The 20,180-nt window shown below is 47.5% G+C and overlaps 1 protein-coding gene across 1 annotated transcript in view; it reads left to right on the top strand.

Annotated features, from left to right (window-relative positions):
* MYH13 (myosin, heavy chain 13, skeletal muscle) overlaps positions 1-20,180 on the top strand; it is a 49,791-nt gene that overhangs the window by 16,162 nt on the left and 13,449 nt on the right. The window contains exons 11-25 of the mRNA XM_010843191.1: positions 1,062-1,221; positions 1,894-2,043; positions 2,162-2,332; positions 4,256-4,565; positions 5,506-5,579; positions 5,674-5,761; positions 8,030-8,147; positions 9,316-9,439; positions 10,904-11,040; positions 12,192-12,447; positions 14,170-14,412; positions 16,032-16,208; positions 18,085-18,230; positions 18,337-18,427; positions 19,600-19,989. Coding sequence (XP_010841493.1) covers positions 1,062-1,221; positions 1,894-2,043; positions 2,162-2,332; positions 4,256-4,565; positions 5,506-5,579; positions 5,674-5,761; positions 8,030-8,147; positions 9,316-9,439; positions 10,904-11,040; positions 12,192-12,447; positions 14,170-14,412; positions 16,032-16,208; positions 18,085-18,230; positions 18,337-18,427; positions 19,600-19,989 — 2,635 coding nt within the window. The remainder of the gene's footprint in view (positions 1-1,061; positions 1,222-1,893; positions 2,044-2,161; positions 2,333-4,255; positions 4,566-5,505; positions 5,580-5,673; positions 5,762-8,029; positions 8,148-9,315; positions 9,440-10,903; positions 11,041-12,191; positions 12,448-14,169; positions 14,413-16,031; positions 16,209-18,084; positions 18,231-18,336; positions 18,428-19,599; positions 19,990-20,180) is intronic.

Below are 20,180 nucleotides of genomic sequence, written 5' to 3' on the forward strand. Positions count from 1 at the left end.
GGGACACACAGAGTCGGACACAACTGATGCAACTTAGCAGCAGCAGCAGCAATCAGAAGAATAATGGTAGAAAGTGAAGTCGCTCAGTCGTGTCCAACTCTTTGCGACCCCATGGACTGTAGTCTACCAGGCTGCTCTGTCCATGGTATTTTCCAGGCAATAGTACTGGAGTGGATTGCCATTTCCTTCTCCAGGGGATCTTCCCAACCCAGGGATTGAACCCAGGTCTCCCACACTGTAGACAGACGCTTTACCATCTGAACAAAGAGTGAAACACGCAGTTGGTCTCTTAGTAAGTCCTTAACAAACCCTGCCCTGAATTTTTATTAACGTGACTCCCCAACCAGCAATGAGGTGATGGTCCCAACCAAGGAGGAGCTTGGGAACCAGCATGCTTCTACTTCTCAATGAGCTCGAGGCAAGAGCCCAGGCTCATTCCAAAGTCCACCGAACTAGTGAACTTTGTGAAATTGCCAGTATTCAACTGAACTTGACCATCTCCAAATACTAGGAGGCAAGATTTTGTACTTCTGTCTCAAGTATTTGCATGGCACATTGAGCTCCCCTGGTGGCTCAAACAGTGAAGAATCTGCCTGCAATGCAGGAGATTTGGGTTTGATCCCTGGGTCAGGAAGATCCCCTGGAGAAGAGAATGGCAACCCACTCCAGTATTCTTGTCTGGAGAATTCCATGGACAGAGGAGCCTGATGGACACGACTGATGATTAACACTTGTAAAAATTAGGAATGTGTTCAACTTATATTAATTGTCCAAATGGTGCTTCCTTTACCTATACACCATGTTGTATTATCAGATTCCAACAGTACTAAGTAGCTATATATTTTTTGTTGAAATTTAAATTTCAAGTTTGTCAAAACTGACCTATTACTAAAGACTATCTATTATAGAAAGCAAAATGAAAGTTCTTGAAAACCCAGGACCCTGAATTATGGGATCAAAACTCCAGTGCAGGCCTGGGACTTGTAGGAAAACATAAAAACATCCAAAAGCATTATAGACAATACTTCTGGGAGGACCCAAGGCCTGACTGGATGTTTTAGCAGCTGCTGGCTGTGTGACACTGTGTCTTCTTTTCCTTCAGTGGCTGACAAGGCTGGGTACCTGATGGGTCTGAATTCCGCAGAAATGCTGAAAGGCCTGTGCTGTCCAAGGGTGAAGGTTGGGAACGAATATGTCACAAAAGGACAAAACGTCCAGCAGGTAAATGGAAATGCTCTAAATCCAATCAACTCGAGTGTTTTTCTATTTTCAATCTCATCCTGAAGTTCTTTCAGTTGCAGGGGTCAGAAAAACATATGCAACTGGCTACAGACAGCATGGAAAAGGAATTCATTCTTCAGGTTCAGGGTAACTCAAGGAGGGCCTTGGTGCTATGAGGGCCTGGGACCAGGCAGTGAAGAGCCCTCTGGAGCCAGGCAGCCTCCTTCTCAGGGACTGTAGACTGTCTTCTCTCTCCTGCTCTCTGTTCTCACTAGGCGGATAAGCTTTCCTTACCTCCCCTACCGTGACCACCCCAGAGCTCCCAAGTTTACATCTTCGTGGTTCCATCCACATCCTGAGACCAACATCTTTTTGATCCCAATTCCAAATTCTCAGGAGAAACACTCTGTTTAACCCAACTTGGAGCAAATGTCCACATCTGGTTCAATTAGGTGTGGCCAGGGCTAGAGTCATGTGTTATATCCATGTTTGGTAGAAAACGAGCTTTGTAAATGAAATTGACCTCATGTACTGAGAAAATGCCTTGAGATAGATTTAATGTTAGGTTAAACTGTATGAAATTGCCAGTGTTCTGCTGCCTTTCAAGGCATCCACTTTGTAGGTTTCATAAAAATACTAATTTGAGGGTTGAGTGAATGATCCTTTTTCAAGGTGACCAATTCGGTGGGCGCTCTGGCCAAAGCCGTCTATGAGAAGATGTTCCTGTGGATGGTCACCCGCATCAACCAGCAGCTGGACACCAAGCAGCCCAGGCAGTACTTCATCGGGGTCTTGGACATCGCTGGCTTTGAGATCTTTGATGTGAGTTGTTTGGGTAAACGATAGACCTCAAAGGGCCCTTCTGCTTTGTGTCTGCTCTGTTGAACCACCCCTGGATTTTCCAGACTCACTTAAATTATTTGGTATCTGAAACACCCAGTTCAACAGCCTGGAGCAGCTGTGCATCAACTTCACCAATGAGAAACTGCAACAGTTTTTCAACCACCACATGTTCGTGCTGGAGCAGGAGGAGTACAAGAAGGAAGGCATTGAGTGGGAGTTCATCGACTTCGGGATGGACCTGGCCGCCTGCATCGAGCTCATCGAGAAGGTAAGAAACACTGCTCCCTGGGGCAGCTCCTCATCGGCTGGGCCACCCCCTCTTTGCTCTAACACTTTTCTGCTAACAGACTGGCTCCCTAAACCCATGTCCCCAGGCTCTGAACCTTCAGAGAGCTGAATTCCCAGTGCAGAAAGGGTAAATGTTTGGAAAGCTCCCAGAATCTGTACAGACAATTAAAAAGGTATGTGAGCGATTAAGATCCAAGGGCTCAGTGATCCCCAAGAATGTGAATGAAGCCCAGGGGTGACTGGGCATTTCATACATACCTGAATTGTCCAAGGAGGAGGGACCATGGAGCAGTGGGCTTCCTGGAGGAATGTTACTATGAAAAGAGGATGATATTAACTTTTTAAAAAGGAATTCCCATCACATTTTGAGCACTGGTTGTGTTGGAAGCTTGTCTTCCTAAGGTGGCTACTGAAAAACCCAGATTTTATTGCTTAAAATATTACTCATATGATTTTTATGTCTATGTATGGAAGGAAATGGCAACCCACTCCAATAGTCTTGCCTGGAGAATTCCATGGACAAAGGAACCTGGCAGGCTACAGTCCACGGGGTTGCAAAGAGTCGGACACAACTCAGCAACTGTCACTCACTCACTCATGCAACTTTACATTTTTTGTAAATTTGTTCCTAAAAGGGAGTAAGTCAGGGAAATATAGCTTTTTTTTTCCTTCCTATGTAGGGAAAAACTTAGTTCTTCCCTGGTGTGTGTTTCTCTTCTATGAATTTGCTTTACTACTCACACAGAGCACTTCGTTTTTTATATTTCTGGTCACCAAACATATGGAGGTTTTTCCTCACGACAGCAAGCAATCCTCTGCAACATTAACTGGTCAACCTACAATTTCACTCAGTTCTGGCACTCTCTACCCAGAGAGGCCAAGTTCAAGCAGTAGGTCCCCAGGTGTCCTATAACTTCTCACTTCATTGGCTTTAAATCAGTTTCTCACAACCCTGTCCTCAGGTTTAATTAATTTACTAGAGGGGTTCACAGAGCTCAGGAAAACAGTTACATTTACCAGTTTATTAAAGGGTTTGATAAAGAAAACAGATGAGGGACTTCCCTGGTGGTCCAGTGGTTAAGACTCTGTGCTTCCAATCCTGGGCACCTGGGTCTGATCCCTGGTTGAGGAACTAAGATCCCACATGCCACATATTATGCCCAAAATAATAAATAAAATAAAAAGTAAATAAATTAAAAAAAAATTTTTTAAGGGTACAGATGAAAAGCCAGATGAAGAGACATATGGGACGGGATCTGGGAGGGTCCCAAATGCAAGTGTTTCTGTCCCCCACCCTCCCAGTGTGGACATGTTTGCCAACCTGGAAGTTCTCAAAATCACCTACAACTAGGATTTTATGGAGGCTTCCTCATGTAGGCATGATCAATCATTAGCTGCATTTCCAACCCCTCTCCACTCTCTGGTGGATGGGGGAAGGGATGAAAATCCCAAGCTTCTCATCACGGCTTAGTCTTTCTGGTGACCAGCCCTCAGCCAGGGGCCCCCACCCCAGAGTCACCTCAAGAGAACAACAGATGCTCTAGTACTCATCACTAGGACACTTTACAAAGGCTTTAGACGCTCTTTGCCAGGACCCAGGGACAGAGACCAGTATATATATTTTCTATCATCTCACAAAGAGCTGCACTTACATACGTGCAATTTCATCCCATGCTTTTTTTGCTCAGCAAACATTAAATAAGCACCTACTATGCTGTTGTGCTTAATGTCAAGCACTATTCTGTCGGCACCAAGCAGACCGACAGCCTTGTTCTCGCAGCACTGACATCCCAGTGTTCCTAGTAACAGTGACGGCACCAAAGAAGTTGCCCCTGGCTCCTCCCGAAGATGGAGTCATGGGGATGTAGTGAACGCTGAGGACAGTCTATTATCCTCCCTCCAGCCTATGGGCATCTTCTCCATCCTGGAAGAGGAGTGCATGTTCCCCAAGGCCACAGACACCTCCTTCAAGAACAAGCTGTATGACCAGCACCTGGGCAAGTCCAACAACTTCCAGAAGCCCAAACCTGCCAAGGGCAAGGCTGAGGCCCACTTCTCCCTGGTGCACTACGCGGGCACCGTGGACTACAACATCGCCGGCTGGCTGGACAAGAACAAGGACCCCCTGAATGAGACGGTGGTCGGGCTGTACCAGAAGTCTTCGCTGAAGCTGCTGTCCTTTCTTTTTTCCAACTATGCTGGTGCAGAAGCAGGTGACATCCTTTTTTAAAATCCCCCCTTGTGGAAACTATGTAATCACTCACAGCTCATGAAGAACCAGTAATTGGACATGAGCTTCAGGATGACTTTGATTTGCCTGTTTCTGTGTTTCTTTCTCCTACTTCTATTCTTCCTCTTCCTTAAGAGATTGAGTTCTAATCATATGACCCACAATTCTACTCCTGGGTATACATCCCCCCCAAAAAACACTAATTTCAAAAGACATATGCACCCCAATGTTTATAGCAGCATTATTACAATTGCCAAGGTATGGAAGCAACCTGTGTCTATCACCAGATAAACACATAAAGAAGACATGGTAATATCTTGTATGTGTGTGTACACACACACATAATGGAATATTACTCAGCCATAGAAAAGAATGAAACATTGCCATTGCAGCAATAAGGATGGAGTTGGAGGGCCTTAAGCTAAGAGAAATAAGTCAGACAGAGAAAGACAAATACTGTATGATATCACTGACTTGTGGAATCTTAAAAAACCAAAATCATAGAAACAGAGATCGGATTTGTGGTTGCCAGAGGTAGGAGGTGAGAGCTGGGGAAAAATTGGGTGAAGGGGGTTAAAAGGTGCATACTTAAGATTATAACATAAATAAGTTCTGTGGTTGCAATGCACAGTGTAGCAACGATAGTTAGTAATGCTGTATTGTATATTTGAAAGCTGCTAAGAGAGTAGATTTTAAAAGCACTTAACCCAAGAAAAAAATTAATTATGGAGGTGATAGACGTTAAGTAGCAGTGATCATTTTGCAGTATATACAAATATCAAATCATTCCTTTGTACACCTTAAATTTATGCAATGTTATATGTCAGTTACAGCTCCATAAAATGGGTGGGGGTGGGTAGGAAGGCCACCAGTGTGTCCTCAGGACTCACCAGACACACCCGCCTTTGTCTGTCTGTCTCCAGGCGACTCCGGGGCAAGCAAGAAGGGCGGGAAGAAGAAGGGCTCCTCCTTCCAGACCGTGTCCGCCGTGTTCAGGGTTGGTTTTTCACACCTTCCACATTCAGTTGCTTTTCTGCCCAGTGAAACAGCCTTTGGAAAAGTAAACGTGCTTCTTCTGGTTTGTGTCCCAGGAAAATTTAAACAAATTGATGACCAATTTAAGGAGCACTCACCCTCACTTTGTGCGATGTCTGATTCCCAATGAGACTAAGACACCTGGTGAGTGAGGACCCACCAGCACAGGACTCCCTGAAACATAAGCAAAATCCCGCGGCGGGTGTGCACACGTGTGTGTGTGCATGTGTCGGCGAGTCTGTGTGCGTGTGTGTGTGTGCTTCCCTGAGGACGAGGTCGTGATAGCCTTTATCTCTTTTCTGTCTACGAAATAGGGCTCCCAGATTTAACAAATTAAAAATATGAGACCCCTCCCCATTAAATTCAAATTTCAGATGAGACAGTGAAAATTTTCCTAGTATAAATATGACCCATGCAATATTGGGATATACTTACACTGAAATAATTATTTTACTGTTTCTCTGAAATTCAGGTTCAACTGGGCGTCATTTATTTCACCTACATCCCTACTATGAAATTATTTCCAAAATACTATGTATTGGGTTGGCCAAAAAATTTGTTCAAGGATTCCATAAGATGTTACATACAAACTCTTTGGCCAACCCATCATCAACTCAATGGACATAAATTTGAGCAAACTCTGGGAGATAGTGAAGGACAGAGAAGCCTGGCGTGCTGCAGTCCGTGGGGTCACAAAGAGTCGGACATGACTGAGTGAACAACAACAACAACACATATGTAGGTACATTATATTCATAACTTTCATAAGGTTCTTAGAAACTCCCCCTCCCCCTAAAAATGAAGAGCCACTATATTTGGCAAATAATCGACTTAGGTCTTTCATAATAAAAGCAGAATCAGTAACAACTGTTTTCTGAGCACACTACAGTCACATTATTATGTTATGTGTTATAACATTATTATGTCACTGCTTATAACAGTTCACTGCAAGATAAGTGTGCTTATCTCCATTTCATAAGTGAGAAAATCGAGAATCAGAGACCAGGTATATAGACATAGCACTGTGCAGTACAGTAGACCTTTAACCATCCCCAATCTTGGATTCACAAATATTCTTGGAGTAGGACTGAGTTTCAGGGTTCTTTGTCACAAAGAAAAGAACAGACCATCACATACACTGTGGCTATGGGGCAGCTCACTGATGAGCCAAGTTGTTCCATCCCAAAGGCTGGGCTTTCCGGCATCAAGTCCTGCTTCAGCAACATTACAGGAAAGCAGATGATGCGGGAAAACAGCCCAGCTCTACCCGTGACTGCTCAAGGGCCCGCAGCCGAGTCCTTTAGCTTCCTGGTCTATAAAAGGAGGCTTGAATGGCATTTTGTTGATTCATTCACTTAGTTATTTACTCACTTATTTACTGAGTGAAAGTGATAGTCACTCAGTTGTGTCCAACTCTTTACAGTCCCATGGACTATTATAGCCTTCCAGGCTCCTCTGTCCATGGAATTCTCCAAGCAAGAACACTGGAGTAGGTAGCCATTCCCTTCTCCAGGGGATCTTCCTGAACCAGGGATCAAATCCAGGTCTCCTACATTGCAGGCAGATTCTTTACCCTATAAGCCACCAGGAAAAATTAACCCCCTTCACCCTCCTTAGAGGGTTGTTGTGAGAATTAAATAAGCCAGTACATGTACAGCATTTAAAACAGAACCAATCATAAGAGAAAAAATCGTAGCTGTGTATGGTGATGGGGGCTAACTGGACTTCTTGCAGCAATCATTTCATAATTATATACAGATATGGTTGTACACCTGAAACTAATAAAATGTTATATGTCAATGATGCCTCCATTTTTAAAAAAATGCTAGTAGATAGCACTACAACAGTAGTTGTAGGTGAATTTAAATAAACTCTGTCAGCTCACGATTGATGAGGCAGACGAAAATATGTAGGAGTGCATGCAATATAATAAATTATACGGTCAACCTCATCAAAATATCAAACACAGCAATGACAGAGGAGGCTTCTTCTTTGCATATTCTCATGAAACCCTTACACATGATTACTTATTAGGCTACCAAGGAAAATAATAAAAATAAAACAATATAGGGAAAATACATTATGAACACTCTGCAAATGTTGGCTGTCAATTATAGTAATAATAAAAACTGTTGTTATTATGAGAATAATAATGATGAGAGACATTTCTAGACCAAGACAACCATTCTGTCTTCACCAGAGTCAAGAGCGATGAACAGGGCAAAGATTAATATTTTGGCTTTTAGTCCCATGGTTATGGGGTGCTAGAGTCTCCCCAGGATGTTGAGATTATTTCTACTGGCACCAAACCTTCCCATTCGAGTCTGGGTATCCAGGGGTCTCGTGGTGCCCAGATCATCAGAGAAAGCAGTGGAAATGCCGCTAACAGGCCCTGGGTTCCTCTCTCCCCAGGCGTGATGGACCACCACCTGGTCCTGCACCAGCTGCGCTGTAACGGGGTCCTGGAGGGCATCCGCATCTGCAGGAAGGGCTTCCCCAGCCGGATCCTCTATGGCGACTTCAAACAGCGGTAGGTCGCCTGCCTTTGCAGCTCTCTCCTTTGGAGGGTACCTTCTGCATCCCCCAAAGGCACTCCTGCAGCTGGGTGTTGGGTGAGCTCCCAAGGTTTCCATAGCATTCTTCTGCTGGGGTGACGAGCCTTTGCACAGAGCAAGGGCTGGAGCAGCCCAAAGTAATCCCAAGATCAAGCCCAGACCACTTGAGCCTGACTGGGACTCCAGACCAGAGTTTCTCAACCCCTGCACTGTGGACATTTGGGGCTAGATAATCCTTTATCGTGAGGACTGTCCTGTGTGTTACATGATTTTAGCAGCACCCCCGGCCTCGACCCGCACTGCCTCAATCTCAGACATTGCCCAGTGTTCCCCAGTTGAGATTCCCTGCCCTAGACCAAGGCTCTCCTCCCAACTGCCATCTGGGCCCACAAGTCCAGGCCTTGCCCAGGGGGACAGGTGAGAAGAGAACACTCTAGAATGACCACTAGCCTGCAGGTCACAGCTGATTTCAAGGCTCTATAAGTCAGATAAGTCATCTCCTCTGAAAGCACCATCCCAGCCATGCACTCAGCTGGCCTTGCTTCCATACATTTCTCTCCCTCCTGCCATAGTTGGCTGGCCTAAAATCAACTCCTAGATTCCCCTCTGCCAGACTAGTCACTGTATAATAATCCATTTCCATGGCTGGAGCAGGAGAAGGTTCTGAAAGGCCTGGTCTCAGGCACAGAGCCTTTCGTAGGAGTTGATTCCATTGGGAAATTTTGCCCCTCGACTGAAAGCTCCACCCACCCCAGAACTGCCAGATGGTGGGGGGATGTAGGTAGGTGCCAGTCCTGACCTGGACTGCAGTGCAGGTGAGGCGTCTCCTCAGCTCCCGTGTGCTGGGCCCGCTGCTGGCATGGCCTTGTCCCCTCAGCAGCAGTGGCTCCCTGGATTCTGCCTCCCAGACTCCACCCTGGGTACAAGAGACACCACCTCCTCCTGTCCCAGAGAGACCGGGCTGGGACCCCGCTGGGCTCCGTGGCCCCAGGGCCTGAGCAGGCAGGAGCGGGAAACAGCAGCCCCTCGGGAAGCAGCGGGCCCAGCACCCTCCCGGCTCCACCCAGGGCTGTGTCACCAGAGGCTCTTCTCCAGACCACTCACACCCAGGCCCCACGCTGACCCCTCCCCCTCCCTCGTCAGGTACCGGATCCTCAATGCCAGTGCCATCCCAGAGGGCCAGTTCATTGACAGCAAAAACGCTTCCGAGAAGCTTCTGAACTCCATCGACGTGGACCGGGAGCAGTATAGGTTTGGCCACACCAAGGTGAGCACAGGTGGGGCAGGGATGACCCCCACCCCAGGTAACCCCCAGGCCAGTGGGGTTAACCCCCAAACCCCTTTTGAACTGTGGTGTTAGAGAAGACTCTTGAGAATGCCTTGGACTGCAAGGAGATCCTACCAGTCAATTATAAAGGAAACCAGTCCTAAATATTCATTGGAAGGACTGATGCTGAAGCTGAAGCATCCAATACTTTGGCACTTGATGTGAAGAACTAACTCATTGGAAGAGACCCTGATGCTGGGAAAGATTGAAGGCAGGAGGAGAAGGGGATGACAGAGGATGAGATGGTTGGATGGCATCACCGACTCAATGGACATGAGTTTGAGCAGGCTCCAGGAGTTGGTGACGGACAGGAAGGCCTGGTGTGCTGCGGTCCATGTAATCTCAAATAATTGGACACAACTGAGCAACTGAACTGAACTGGGCTGCTTGTGAGCTGATGGGAGGAAAGGTGTCTCTTTCCCGTTCCAAGAAGCCTGACCGTCCCTTGCCCAGAAGCCCAGGCCAAGAGAACTCTGTCCAGGAATAGGAAGCTCTCTCTATGCTGATTTTAAGTGTCTAGAGGCTTAATTGGAAGCCCCAGCCCCAGCCCCAGCAGCAATAGAAGAAATCAACAGGAGTTGAAATCAACAGAGAATGAGTGCCCCTAAAGGGGAGAAGGAGCCCAAGAGATCAGAGAACACAGAATTCCAGGGACCATGAGGTCCTGAGAAGAATTATAACCAATAAAAATGATCACCGTTATTGAGCACACGTACATTGAGACCTGTGACATACCTTCTATACACATTTTACCGAATCTTTCAGATCACCTGATGGTGATAAGGGTGGTACTTACCTCACGAGGTTACTGGGAGGCTCCTAGAGGACAAGAGACTTGTTCGAGGTCACATGGAGAGTGGGTGACAAAGGCCAGCTGCAAATCCTGGCCTGACTCCAAAGCTCCGTGTTCTGAAAGGGGCCAGGGGACCATCAACCCCATTAGGGAAAAGCCTGCAGCCCCCACGGGTGCCCTGTTTCCCGGGAACATCACAGGGGCAGAGGAAGCCCTGCAGGTGTGGGCAGTGCAGGGAGGAGCCCCGAGGGTGGGACCCACCTCCTCAGCTCGGCGGAGAGATTGGAAGATGAGGATGGGGAGGCAGAGGCGTCTGTGAGTCCCTCCTGGTCTGCATCTGTGATTACATTTCTGCCCCATCCTTGCTTCCTGCACATAAACTCCATCAGAATCTGTCTGCTTGGGCCAGCGGGGCCTGGCACATACCTTGGAACAGGACACAGAGGGGCTCCTGCAGAGAACACAGCCTCCAAAAACAGAGTCCTGGGAGCCAGATGGCTGCTGGTCCCAAGTCAGGGCTCTGAAGGCGAGGATCTGGGGCTAGACAGAGACAGCCCCCATTCAGCACACAGGCTGAGGATGAAGCAGGGCCCGTCTCTCCTTTCACACAGGTATTCTTCAAAGCTGGGCTCCTGGGCCTCTTGGAGGAGATGAGGGACGAGAAGCTGGTGACCCTGATGACACGCACGCAGGCTTTATGCCGGGGCTACCTGATGCGGGTGGAGTTCAAGAAGATGATGGAGAGAAGGTGATGCAAGCCCTCGCCTCCCTGCCCTCCTCCCTGGAGCTGACCATCACTTCGTGCTTTAGTCTTAAGATGTTCACTAATTTGTCCCACATTTACTGAGCCACAGTTCTGTGCTGGGGCCTCTGCTTGACATTGGGGAGGCAGAAATGATCCCTGGCCTCCAGGAGCCCGCAGAGGAGTGGGAAGCAGACACCTGCTCAGCTAGTTTTGTGGACGGATTGGGGGCTGGGGTTGGCATGAAAGGGCAGCAAAAAAGAAAGAGCTTTCCAAAGGAGGCTTTGCATGGCTGGAGGAAGGGTGGCCTGTGGGTTGGGGGGAGCAAAAGCAGGACACTTGACTGGAGCGAGGAGAGGCTGGCAGTGGAGGTCCCCACCTGCCACCTTGAAGAGCCCAGGTTAAATCTTCCACTTGATGGGGAGCCATGAAGATGAGTGAGAGGATCGGATTTGTTTTAATATCTCAGACAGGTCACCTGGGGGACTTTCCTGGCAAGCCAGTGGTTAAGACTCCACGCTTCCACTGCAGGAGGCACAGGTTTGATCCCTGTTCCAGGAAGTAAGATCCCGCTTGCCACGCGGCATGGCCATAAAAGAAAATGCACACATACTCAGAGAGGTCACTGGCAGCCACAAGAAGAGCAGGCCTGAAGGCACAAGAGAGGGAAGGCCAGGCTGTAGCAGAAGTCCAAATAGAAGATGACAGGACCTGAATTAGGAAACAGGACAGAAAGGATTGAATGAAGCTTGGAGGGCCTTCGTCCTTCAGTAATTCAACAGGAGGAACAGCAGCACTGTGGGCCAGTCCTGTGCGGGGATTCCCTGCGACCCCTTCCCCCTGATTCCCTGTATCCCCTGTCCTTCACTACCTCCCGGAGTTTGCTCAGACTGACAACCTTAGGGTGAGCATTTTCGGTAGGGTGGTGGAGGTAGAAGCCAGGTGGATGGCACCTCTCTCACCTCCTAAATTTGCACATGCTGTTTCCTCTCCTCTTCGTTTCCAGAACAGACTCTGGAGCTCATGGGATGGGTGCAGCCAAGCTGCACCTCTTCCCATCTGACCCATGAGGGTGAAGGTCTTGGGCCCCACGGGGGCAGGCGGGTGGAGACTGCACCTTGCTGTGGTCCATTAACCCCAGTCCTAACAATACACAGGGACTCCATCTTCTGCATCCAGTACAACATCCGATCTTTTATGAACGTCAAGCACTGGCCCTGGATGAACCTGTTCTTCAAGATCAAGCCCCTGCTGAAGAGCGCGGAGGCCGAGAAGGAGATAGCCACCATGAAGGAAGACTTTGAGAGAGCCAAGGAAGAACTGGCCAGATCTGAGGCTCGCCGAAAGGAGCTGGAGGAGAAAATGGTGTCCCTGCTGCAGGAAAAGAATGACCTCCAGTTGCAGGTCCAGACTGTAAGTATCCCCCTGAGGCCAGGAGGACCCATCAGTTTATTCAAGCGATAGTGGTGCCACCCAGTGGGCTTGTGGGGTATTACATCACTACCCCGCTAGTAAAAGGAGGCCAGCCCAAGCTTGTGGACTCAATACACTGCAAAATACATTTGCAAAGTGAATTTCTGCTCACTTTATTTCTCCCTGTCTTCTACAGCAGAGTCAGATGTATTTTGCTGTGGGATGAGGGCGATGTGTCTGTCCTAATAAAAAATCTGTCAGTGATATACCAAGTCTTTTTAAAAATCATGTAACTAAATCACTGGGAGTTTCCTGGTGGCCTAGTGGTTAGGATTCCAGGTTTTCACTGCCATGGCCTAGGTTCAATTCCTGGTCAGGGAACTAAGATCTTGTAGGCTGAGTGGTTCAGCCAAAAAATTTAAAGATAAAAACATTTTTAAAAATTAAAGATATGCATATTTTCAAAGATATAGGGAAAATGAAGCTGTATATCTAGTACATAACACTCTGGCAGCATAATGGTCTCATTTCAGAGAGCCAAGACATTTGGTGTTTGCTCTTTTTAATAAACTCCCAATACATTTACCTTTTGCTTAAGTGCACAGCACCCCCTCCTCCCCTTTCACCTTCCCAAGCACAGTGAGCACAAGAACGAGTTTTGGAACCAGATATCTGGGTTTACATCCCAGATCCTCCACTTGGCAGCTGTGTGACCTCAGGCAGGTGACTTATCTTCTTTGTCCCTTAGTTTTCTCAACTGTGAAATGGGCACAGCAATAGCCCCTCACCTCTTAGGGTAGCTGGGAGGCTCAGATGAGTTCATGCATGTAACACAGGACATGTTCAGTAAACACAGAAGGCTATTCTTGCCGGACTCTTTTCATCCATTACCTTGAAATGCGTGTCCAGTTCTCACAACACTGAGAAGTAAGTAAGAGAGGATATAATGTGTTTACATTTAACATAAGATAATCAGCTAATCGTGGCCACTCCAAGAGACTCATTGCAGAGCCTTCTGGGGAATGTACATATTTAATCACTTGTTTCTGTCTATTTGGGGTTTTCTGTTCTGTGGCTTAAGGAAGCAGGCCTCAGGAATTGTAAGAAGCACTAGCTGTGGAGAGTTTCAAAAGGTGGTCAAGTTTGGGGAATATTAGTTAGCGTGTGAAAGCACAGAGTGGATGCGTTGATCTTCAACTCGTGTAGGAGGAAGAGGGAGATGGCCGGGCGTCCAAATGTGACAAATTTGCAGAGGCTTCATGAATGCTACGTGCGCCTTTGCTTGAGAATTTCTATTAAGTAGATGACACCATTAGTGGCTAAAAAAAAAGTATTTGGATGACATACATGAGTATGTGCATGCATGTGTGCACACATGTGCACATATGTGTGTGTGTGTGTGTGTTTGTGGCGATGATCCATTCCTTGACTTGGGTCCAGATAATGCGCTTTTGGAGGGTAAAGCCCTTCCCTCTGGGGTTGGTCAAAAGGCTGATTAAAAGACAATAGTCTGTAAATAACACGATCCTGCTGTATAGCACAAGGAACTGTATTTAACATCCTGTGATAAACTATAATGGAAAAGAATATGAAAAAGAACGTGAATCTGTGTGTAAATGAATCACTTGGCTGCACAGCAGAGACTAACACAACACTGTAAATCAACTATCCTTCAAAAAATAAATTAGAAAAAACAATGATCTGTTCGGTTTTTTTTTTAAGGAAACAGAAAACCTGATGGATGCTGAGGAGCGGTGTGAGGGACTCATCAAAAGCAAGATTCAGCTGGAGGCCAAGGTGAAGGAGCTGAACGAGAGGCTGGAAGAGGAGGAGGAGATGAATTCTGAACTGGTTGCCAAGAAGAGGAACCTGGAAGACAAATGCTCCTCCCTCAAAAGAGACATTGACGACCTGGAGCTGACCCTGACCAAAGTGGAGAAAGAGAAGCATGCCACGGAGAACAAGGTGGGCATCCCCACCCCTCCTCCCAGGAGGAGACAGGTGGGGAAGGAATTGCCCGGAAGTGGGAGGGGAATGAATCCACCTCCACCCTGTTCTTAAACCTGTGGGCTCTTCCCTCGCTCCTGCTACCTGCCTGGTCACACCACAAGCTTCTAGCCCCAACCCTTCCTCCACAAAGCAAGAGATCCTTCAGGAGAAGCACTTGGCACAGGGAAGCCAAGGAATGTGCCCATAGAGCCAGGCAGATGATCGGGGAGGCAGGTGGTGAAGGAGGCAGAAAACTGGACCACACCAAGGACTGGCAGGGAGGTTAGAGGTTCAGGGACCCTCATGTATTACTGGTAAAATGTAGACTAATGCAGCCTACGGGAAAGCCATCTGGAAAGTCTTAGCTGAGTTAAGAATCCATGCATCCTTCAACCCAGTGATTCTGCTTTTGGGTATACAGACCAAGGAGTTCTTCTGCCAGGTCCATAAGGGGACATGTATGAGGAGGCTCATGGCAGCATTTCTTGTGGTGGGGGGATGGATGCTGGAGGCAGGATCAGGGTCCACCTGGGTGGATGGAGAGGTGAGATGTGGAGGAGACACAACAGGGTGTACACACAGCCATTGGGACAATGAGATGGATGTAAAAGACCTCGTGCTGAGTGTGGGGACAGAGGGAGAAAATGAAACATATGGCATGAAACTGTTTATGAAGACTAAAATTACACGCACACAAAATAACACTTCACAAAAATACATGGAAAATACAGTCCATGATTCACATCATCTTTGTTGCCAGGGAGGTAGAGATGGCTCAAGGCAGTGTCGAATGGACAACTGGGTGTCAGTAGGGAGGTGACAGGGAGGGGTAGGGACTGTGGCAACCTGGAGAGCACCTGCCCTGCCCCCAGGTGGCAGCCAGGACCCAGTGCCAGCCAATTGTTGCCAGGTGGGGATGTGAACGCTGCATGGCCAGAGCTTCTGGTTTTCCTTGAGGAATCAGACATCCAGATTTTAGGTGAAATCTCATTTTTTCCCCCCAATGTTTACAACTTATTTAAAAGTTGTACACTATTATGTGGCTGGATTTGGCCCACAGGTCAGGAATTAACAACGTCTGGTCTGGAAGAGCGCTGCACGTGGGAAAAGCTCAGTTTAATGCTTTAAAGCTCCGTGGTTGGTGCCCTGGCCCTGCTTCCTGACACAGGGGACTCCCCATTCTGGATTTTCTTGCGTAGCACCTCCTGCCTATTCCTCTTCCCCTTCCTGCCTCATTCTAAGCCCTGGCCAGCTAATAAACAAATTCCCATGGATATAATCTGATGAGTATAGGTTGATGTGTTGTTTTTTGGAGGCAGCATGTTTGCATGGATAATGTCCTTCTGTGTACCATATGATGTCCTCTTTTAAAAAAAAAAATTATCCTAAAGGGCCCTGTGATAGGCCGGTGAGGACTGAAAAACACCAGAGGCTGCCAATTTCAGGATGATGCAGCCAACACAAGGGCACCTGCTGGAGAGGCAAAGAAGCAGTAACCAAAAAAGAGAAAGTCAAGAAAAAAAATCAATAGCCTTTGCTGGAAGTTTCTGGTTTAATTGCTTGAACTGGTTTCAACTGGTGATATACTGCCTTAGGTAAAGAATCTTTCAGAAGAAATGACAGCGCTTGAAGACAACATTTCCAAACTGACCAGAGAGAAGAAATCTCTGCAGGAAGCCCACCAGCAAACACTGGATGATCTTCAGGTTGAAGAAGACAAAGTCAATGGTCTGATCAAAATAAACGCCAAGCTGGAGCAGCAAACAGATGATGTGAGGAGATTTCATTACTATGCCCTAACATTGACGACTCACAGAAACAAAGACAAGATGAGGTCTACACGGGATGCAGGGGCTGAGGGTTCTGATTCTGGGGTCAGAATCTCTGAGTTCAGATCTCAGCCCCTTCCAAATAAATGTGGAATGCTGAGCGAGCCACTTAAACTTGTGATGCCTCAGTTCCCACCTTGTGAAATGGGGATTCAATTAGCTTTACCTCCAAGAGTTTTCATGGAAAGCTTAGCACACAGAGCGTGTTCAGTAAAATGTCAGCTGCTAATATCACCGCCACCATCGTCATCACTATCATCCTCACCCTCAGCATCACCAGCACCAGCATCATCACCCTCAGCATCACCAGCACCAGCACCATCACCACCATCATCACCCTCAGCATCACCAGAATCATCACTACCACCATCACCATCATCATCGCCACCATCACCACAATCATCACTGTCACCACCATCATCACCATCGTCATCACCATCGTCATCAACACTATTATCCCATCACCATCAGCATCACTGTCATCACCACCATCAGCATCATCACCATCATCATCATCATCACCACCATCACCATCACCACCATCGTCACCATCGTCATCACCATCGTCATCAGCACTATTATCCCATCACCATCAGCATCACTGTCATCACCACCAGCACCATCACCACCATCATCACCCTCAGCATCACCAGCATCATCACTACCACCATCACCATCATCATCGCCACCATCACCACAATCATCACTGTCACCACCATCATCACCATCGTCATCACCATCATCATCACCAATGTTATCCCATCACCATCAGCATCACTGTCATCACCACCATCAGCATCATCACCACCATCATCACCATCACCACCATCACCTCATCACCAGCATCATCACTACCACCATTACCATCATCATCATCATCGCTACCATCATCACCATCGTCATCAGTACCACCATCACCACCATCACCATCACCACCATCATCACCATCATCATCACCATCGTCATCAGCACTATTATCCCATCACCATCACTATCAGCATCACCATCAGCATCACCACCATCACCATCACCACCATCACCACCATCATCACCATCATCATCACCACTACTATCCCCATCAGTACCACCATCATCACCAGCATCATCACCATCAGCAGCAGCATCACTATCATCATCATTATTAGCATCCACTTGTAGGTCCTTGGGTTCCAACAGCTTCAATCCTGTTCTAACTTTGTTAAAAATGAGTTCCATTGGTGGTCTGAAAAATTACCATCAACCCCCTCCCTACCCCCACATCACGTTACACTTTTGTTCTTGATATAAGAGCCAGGTTTGAAGCTTTAAGGTTTCACTGCCAATCATGGCTAGAATGTTTCCAGATTGCTACAATTGTCCTGAAGCCAGAGCAGGTGTCCTCCCCAACAACTCCTTTCCCTCACCACTCCCCCCCCACACACACACATTCTTTGCCTAAATCTCCCCACAGCTGCCTGGTGCAGGTAGGGGAGAAGATTGACAGTATATAATCTAGACCATCCCAGGCACAGCTGGGGCAGTGCCCTCCCACAGGTGCCCCGTTTGTTCTGTCTGGGTAAGAGTGTGCATCCCCCAGCACCATGTTTCCATCATGGGGCATGGGTAGGCCAAATGGGCATCAGCTGAAAGAGGCACTGGGAGGCCTCGGGGGGGACCCAGCATTTGCCAGAGGACAGAAGAGGGAGGAGGCAGGGGCCATGCTCCCTCCCAGGGCAGAGGTGAGAGCTCACAGCTGCAGGATCCCAGGGACACTGCCTTTGGCTAAGAGGCAAGCTCAGCTCCCAGCATATCTCAACCCTCCCCCACCATGTCTTCCCAGCTGGAGGGCTGCTTAGAGCAGGAGAAGAAACTGCGGGCTGACCTGGAGCGAGCAAAGAGGAAGCTGGAAGGAGACCTGAAGCTGTGCCAGGAGTCGATCATGGACCTGGAAAACGACAAGCAGCAAATGGAGGAGAAGCTGCAGAAGTAGCTCTTTCATGTTCACCTCTGTGTTTGAGCCCGAAAGCTAACTTCTGCCTGTGAAGGGCTCATCATTCGGGTATTTTAAATATATATACGTATCTGTTTGCAGGAAGGATTTTGAAATCAGTCAGTTACAGACCAAAATTGAAGACGAACAAGTTCACAGTCTGCAGTTACAAAAGAAGATTAAAGAACTGCAGGTAACATGTGGACACCTTCCCCACCGACTGGAAATCCCTGTATCAGGGACCCCTCCTTGCTCTTTCCCCTAGGTTTCTCTTTTTAAAGTATTTATATATTTGGCCGCACTGGGTATTAGGTGCAGCAAATGACATCTTGTGTTGCATCATGTGGGCTTAGTTCCCCTTAGTTCCTGGACCAGGGATTGAACCTGAATCCTCTGCATTGCAAGGCACATTCTTAACCATTGGACCCCCAAGGAAGTCTCATCCCCAGGTTTCTTTTGCTGCTTTTTTGTCTTAGTCCTGTTGGAGCTGGAGAGAATCTCCTTCCATTTTTTTGAAGTTAATATTCAAATTGTTTAAGTTGCATATAAATAGATTTTCTTGAAGATAATTAAAATTATCCATAGACTAAATATTATTGATAAGGGTGCTCTAAGCACTGCTCCTAAGTCCAGGGTCCTTCCACCTTCTCGGAAATCCACTGCATCCTCTGGATCTTTTGTACACATGGATCTATGTACACAGACACAAAGAAAAATATATAGGAGATGCGTGCAAGCATGCTAAGTCACTTCCGTCATGTCGACTCTTTGCAACTGCATAGACTGTAGCCTGCCAGGTTCCTATATCCATGGGATTCTCCAGGAAGAATACTGGAATGGATCTGCAATGGATTGCCATGCCCTCCTCCAGGGGATCTTCCTAAAAGGAACAAGAATATTAAATAAATATGTATATATATAAACCTCTACATAATATATATGTATATGGGGACTTCCCTAGCAGTCCAGTGGTTAGAAGTCAGTGCTTCTACTGCTATGGGCCCATGTTTGATGCCTGGTCAGGGAACTAAGATTATCCAAGCCATGCAGCATGGCCAAATATATATATACATACAAAAAATATATACACTTAAAATATTATATAGAGACTATCATTACGCGAGTTGCTCTCTTCATGTAGCTGTCCATGGTAGACATGAGTGGACATCTTACTACTTTGTGGTCTCCTGGACCATGGGCTGATCTGACCATTCCCCTATTGATGGGCACTTAGATTGTGGCCAAGTTTTCTTCCAAGGATTTAATGTTATAATGTATTCTTGACTATCCTCCCCACCATGTCCTCCCCAAAGTAGGGCTGTTGCCCAACCCCCCATGACCTTCCTGACCCAGTGACCCTTCCAGGCCCGCACTGAAGAACTGGAGGAGGAGGTGGAAGCAGAACACACACTCAGAGGCAAGATTGAGAAGCAGCGCGCGGACCTCTCCCGGGAACTGGAGGAGATCAGCGAGCGGCTGGAAGAAGCCAGCGGGGCCACTTCAGTCCAGATCGAGATGAACAAGAAGCGGGAGGCTGAGTTCCAGAAACTGCGCCGGGACCTGGAGGAGGCCACTCTGCAGCACGAGGCCACGACGACCACACTGAGGAAGAAGCACGCGGACAGTGTGGCCGAGCTGGGGGAGCAGATCGACAACCTGCAGAGGGTCAAGCAGAAGCTGGAGAAGGAGAAGAGTGAGCTGAAGATGGAGATCGATGACATGGCCAGTAACATCGAGACCGTCTCCAAGTCAAAGGTATCTGATGCTTTTGCTCTCTGCAAAGGCGAGGCAGCATCCACCTGCTGGGTGAGCAGGTACAGTTCCATGCCTGCAACTCACTGCATGTTCTGAACGGTAACACTCTCTCCACTTCCATCTGCTCCTGGCTCCCCAAATTCATTCATGTCACCAGAGCCCTGATCCAAAGATCTGCTACAAGTCAAGAT

Source organism: Bison bison, unplaced genomic scaffold, assembly GCF_000754665.1.
Source record: "Bison bison bison isolate TAMUID 2011002044 unplaced genomic scaffold, Bison_UMD1.0 scf7180017864180, whole genome shotgun sequence".
Lineage (NCBI taxonomy): Eukaryota > Metazoa > Chordata > Mammalia > Artiodactyla > Bovidae > Bison > Bison bison.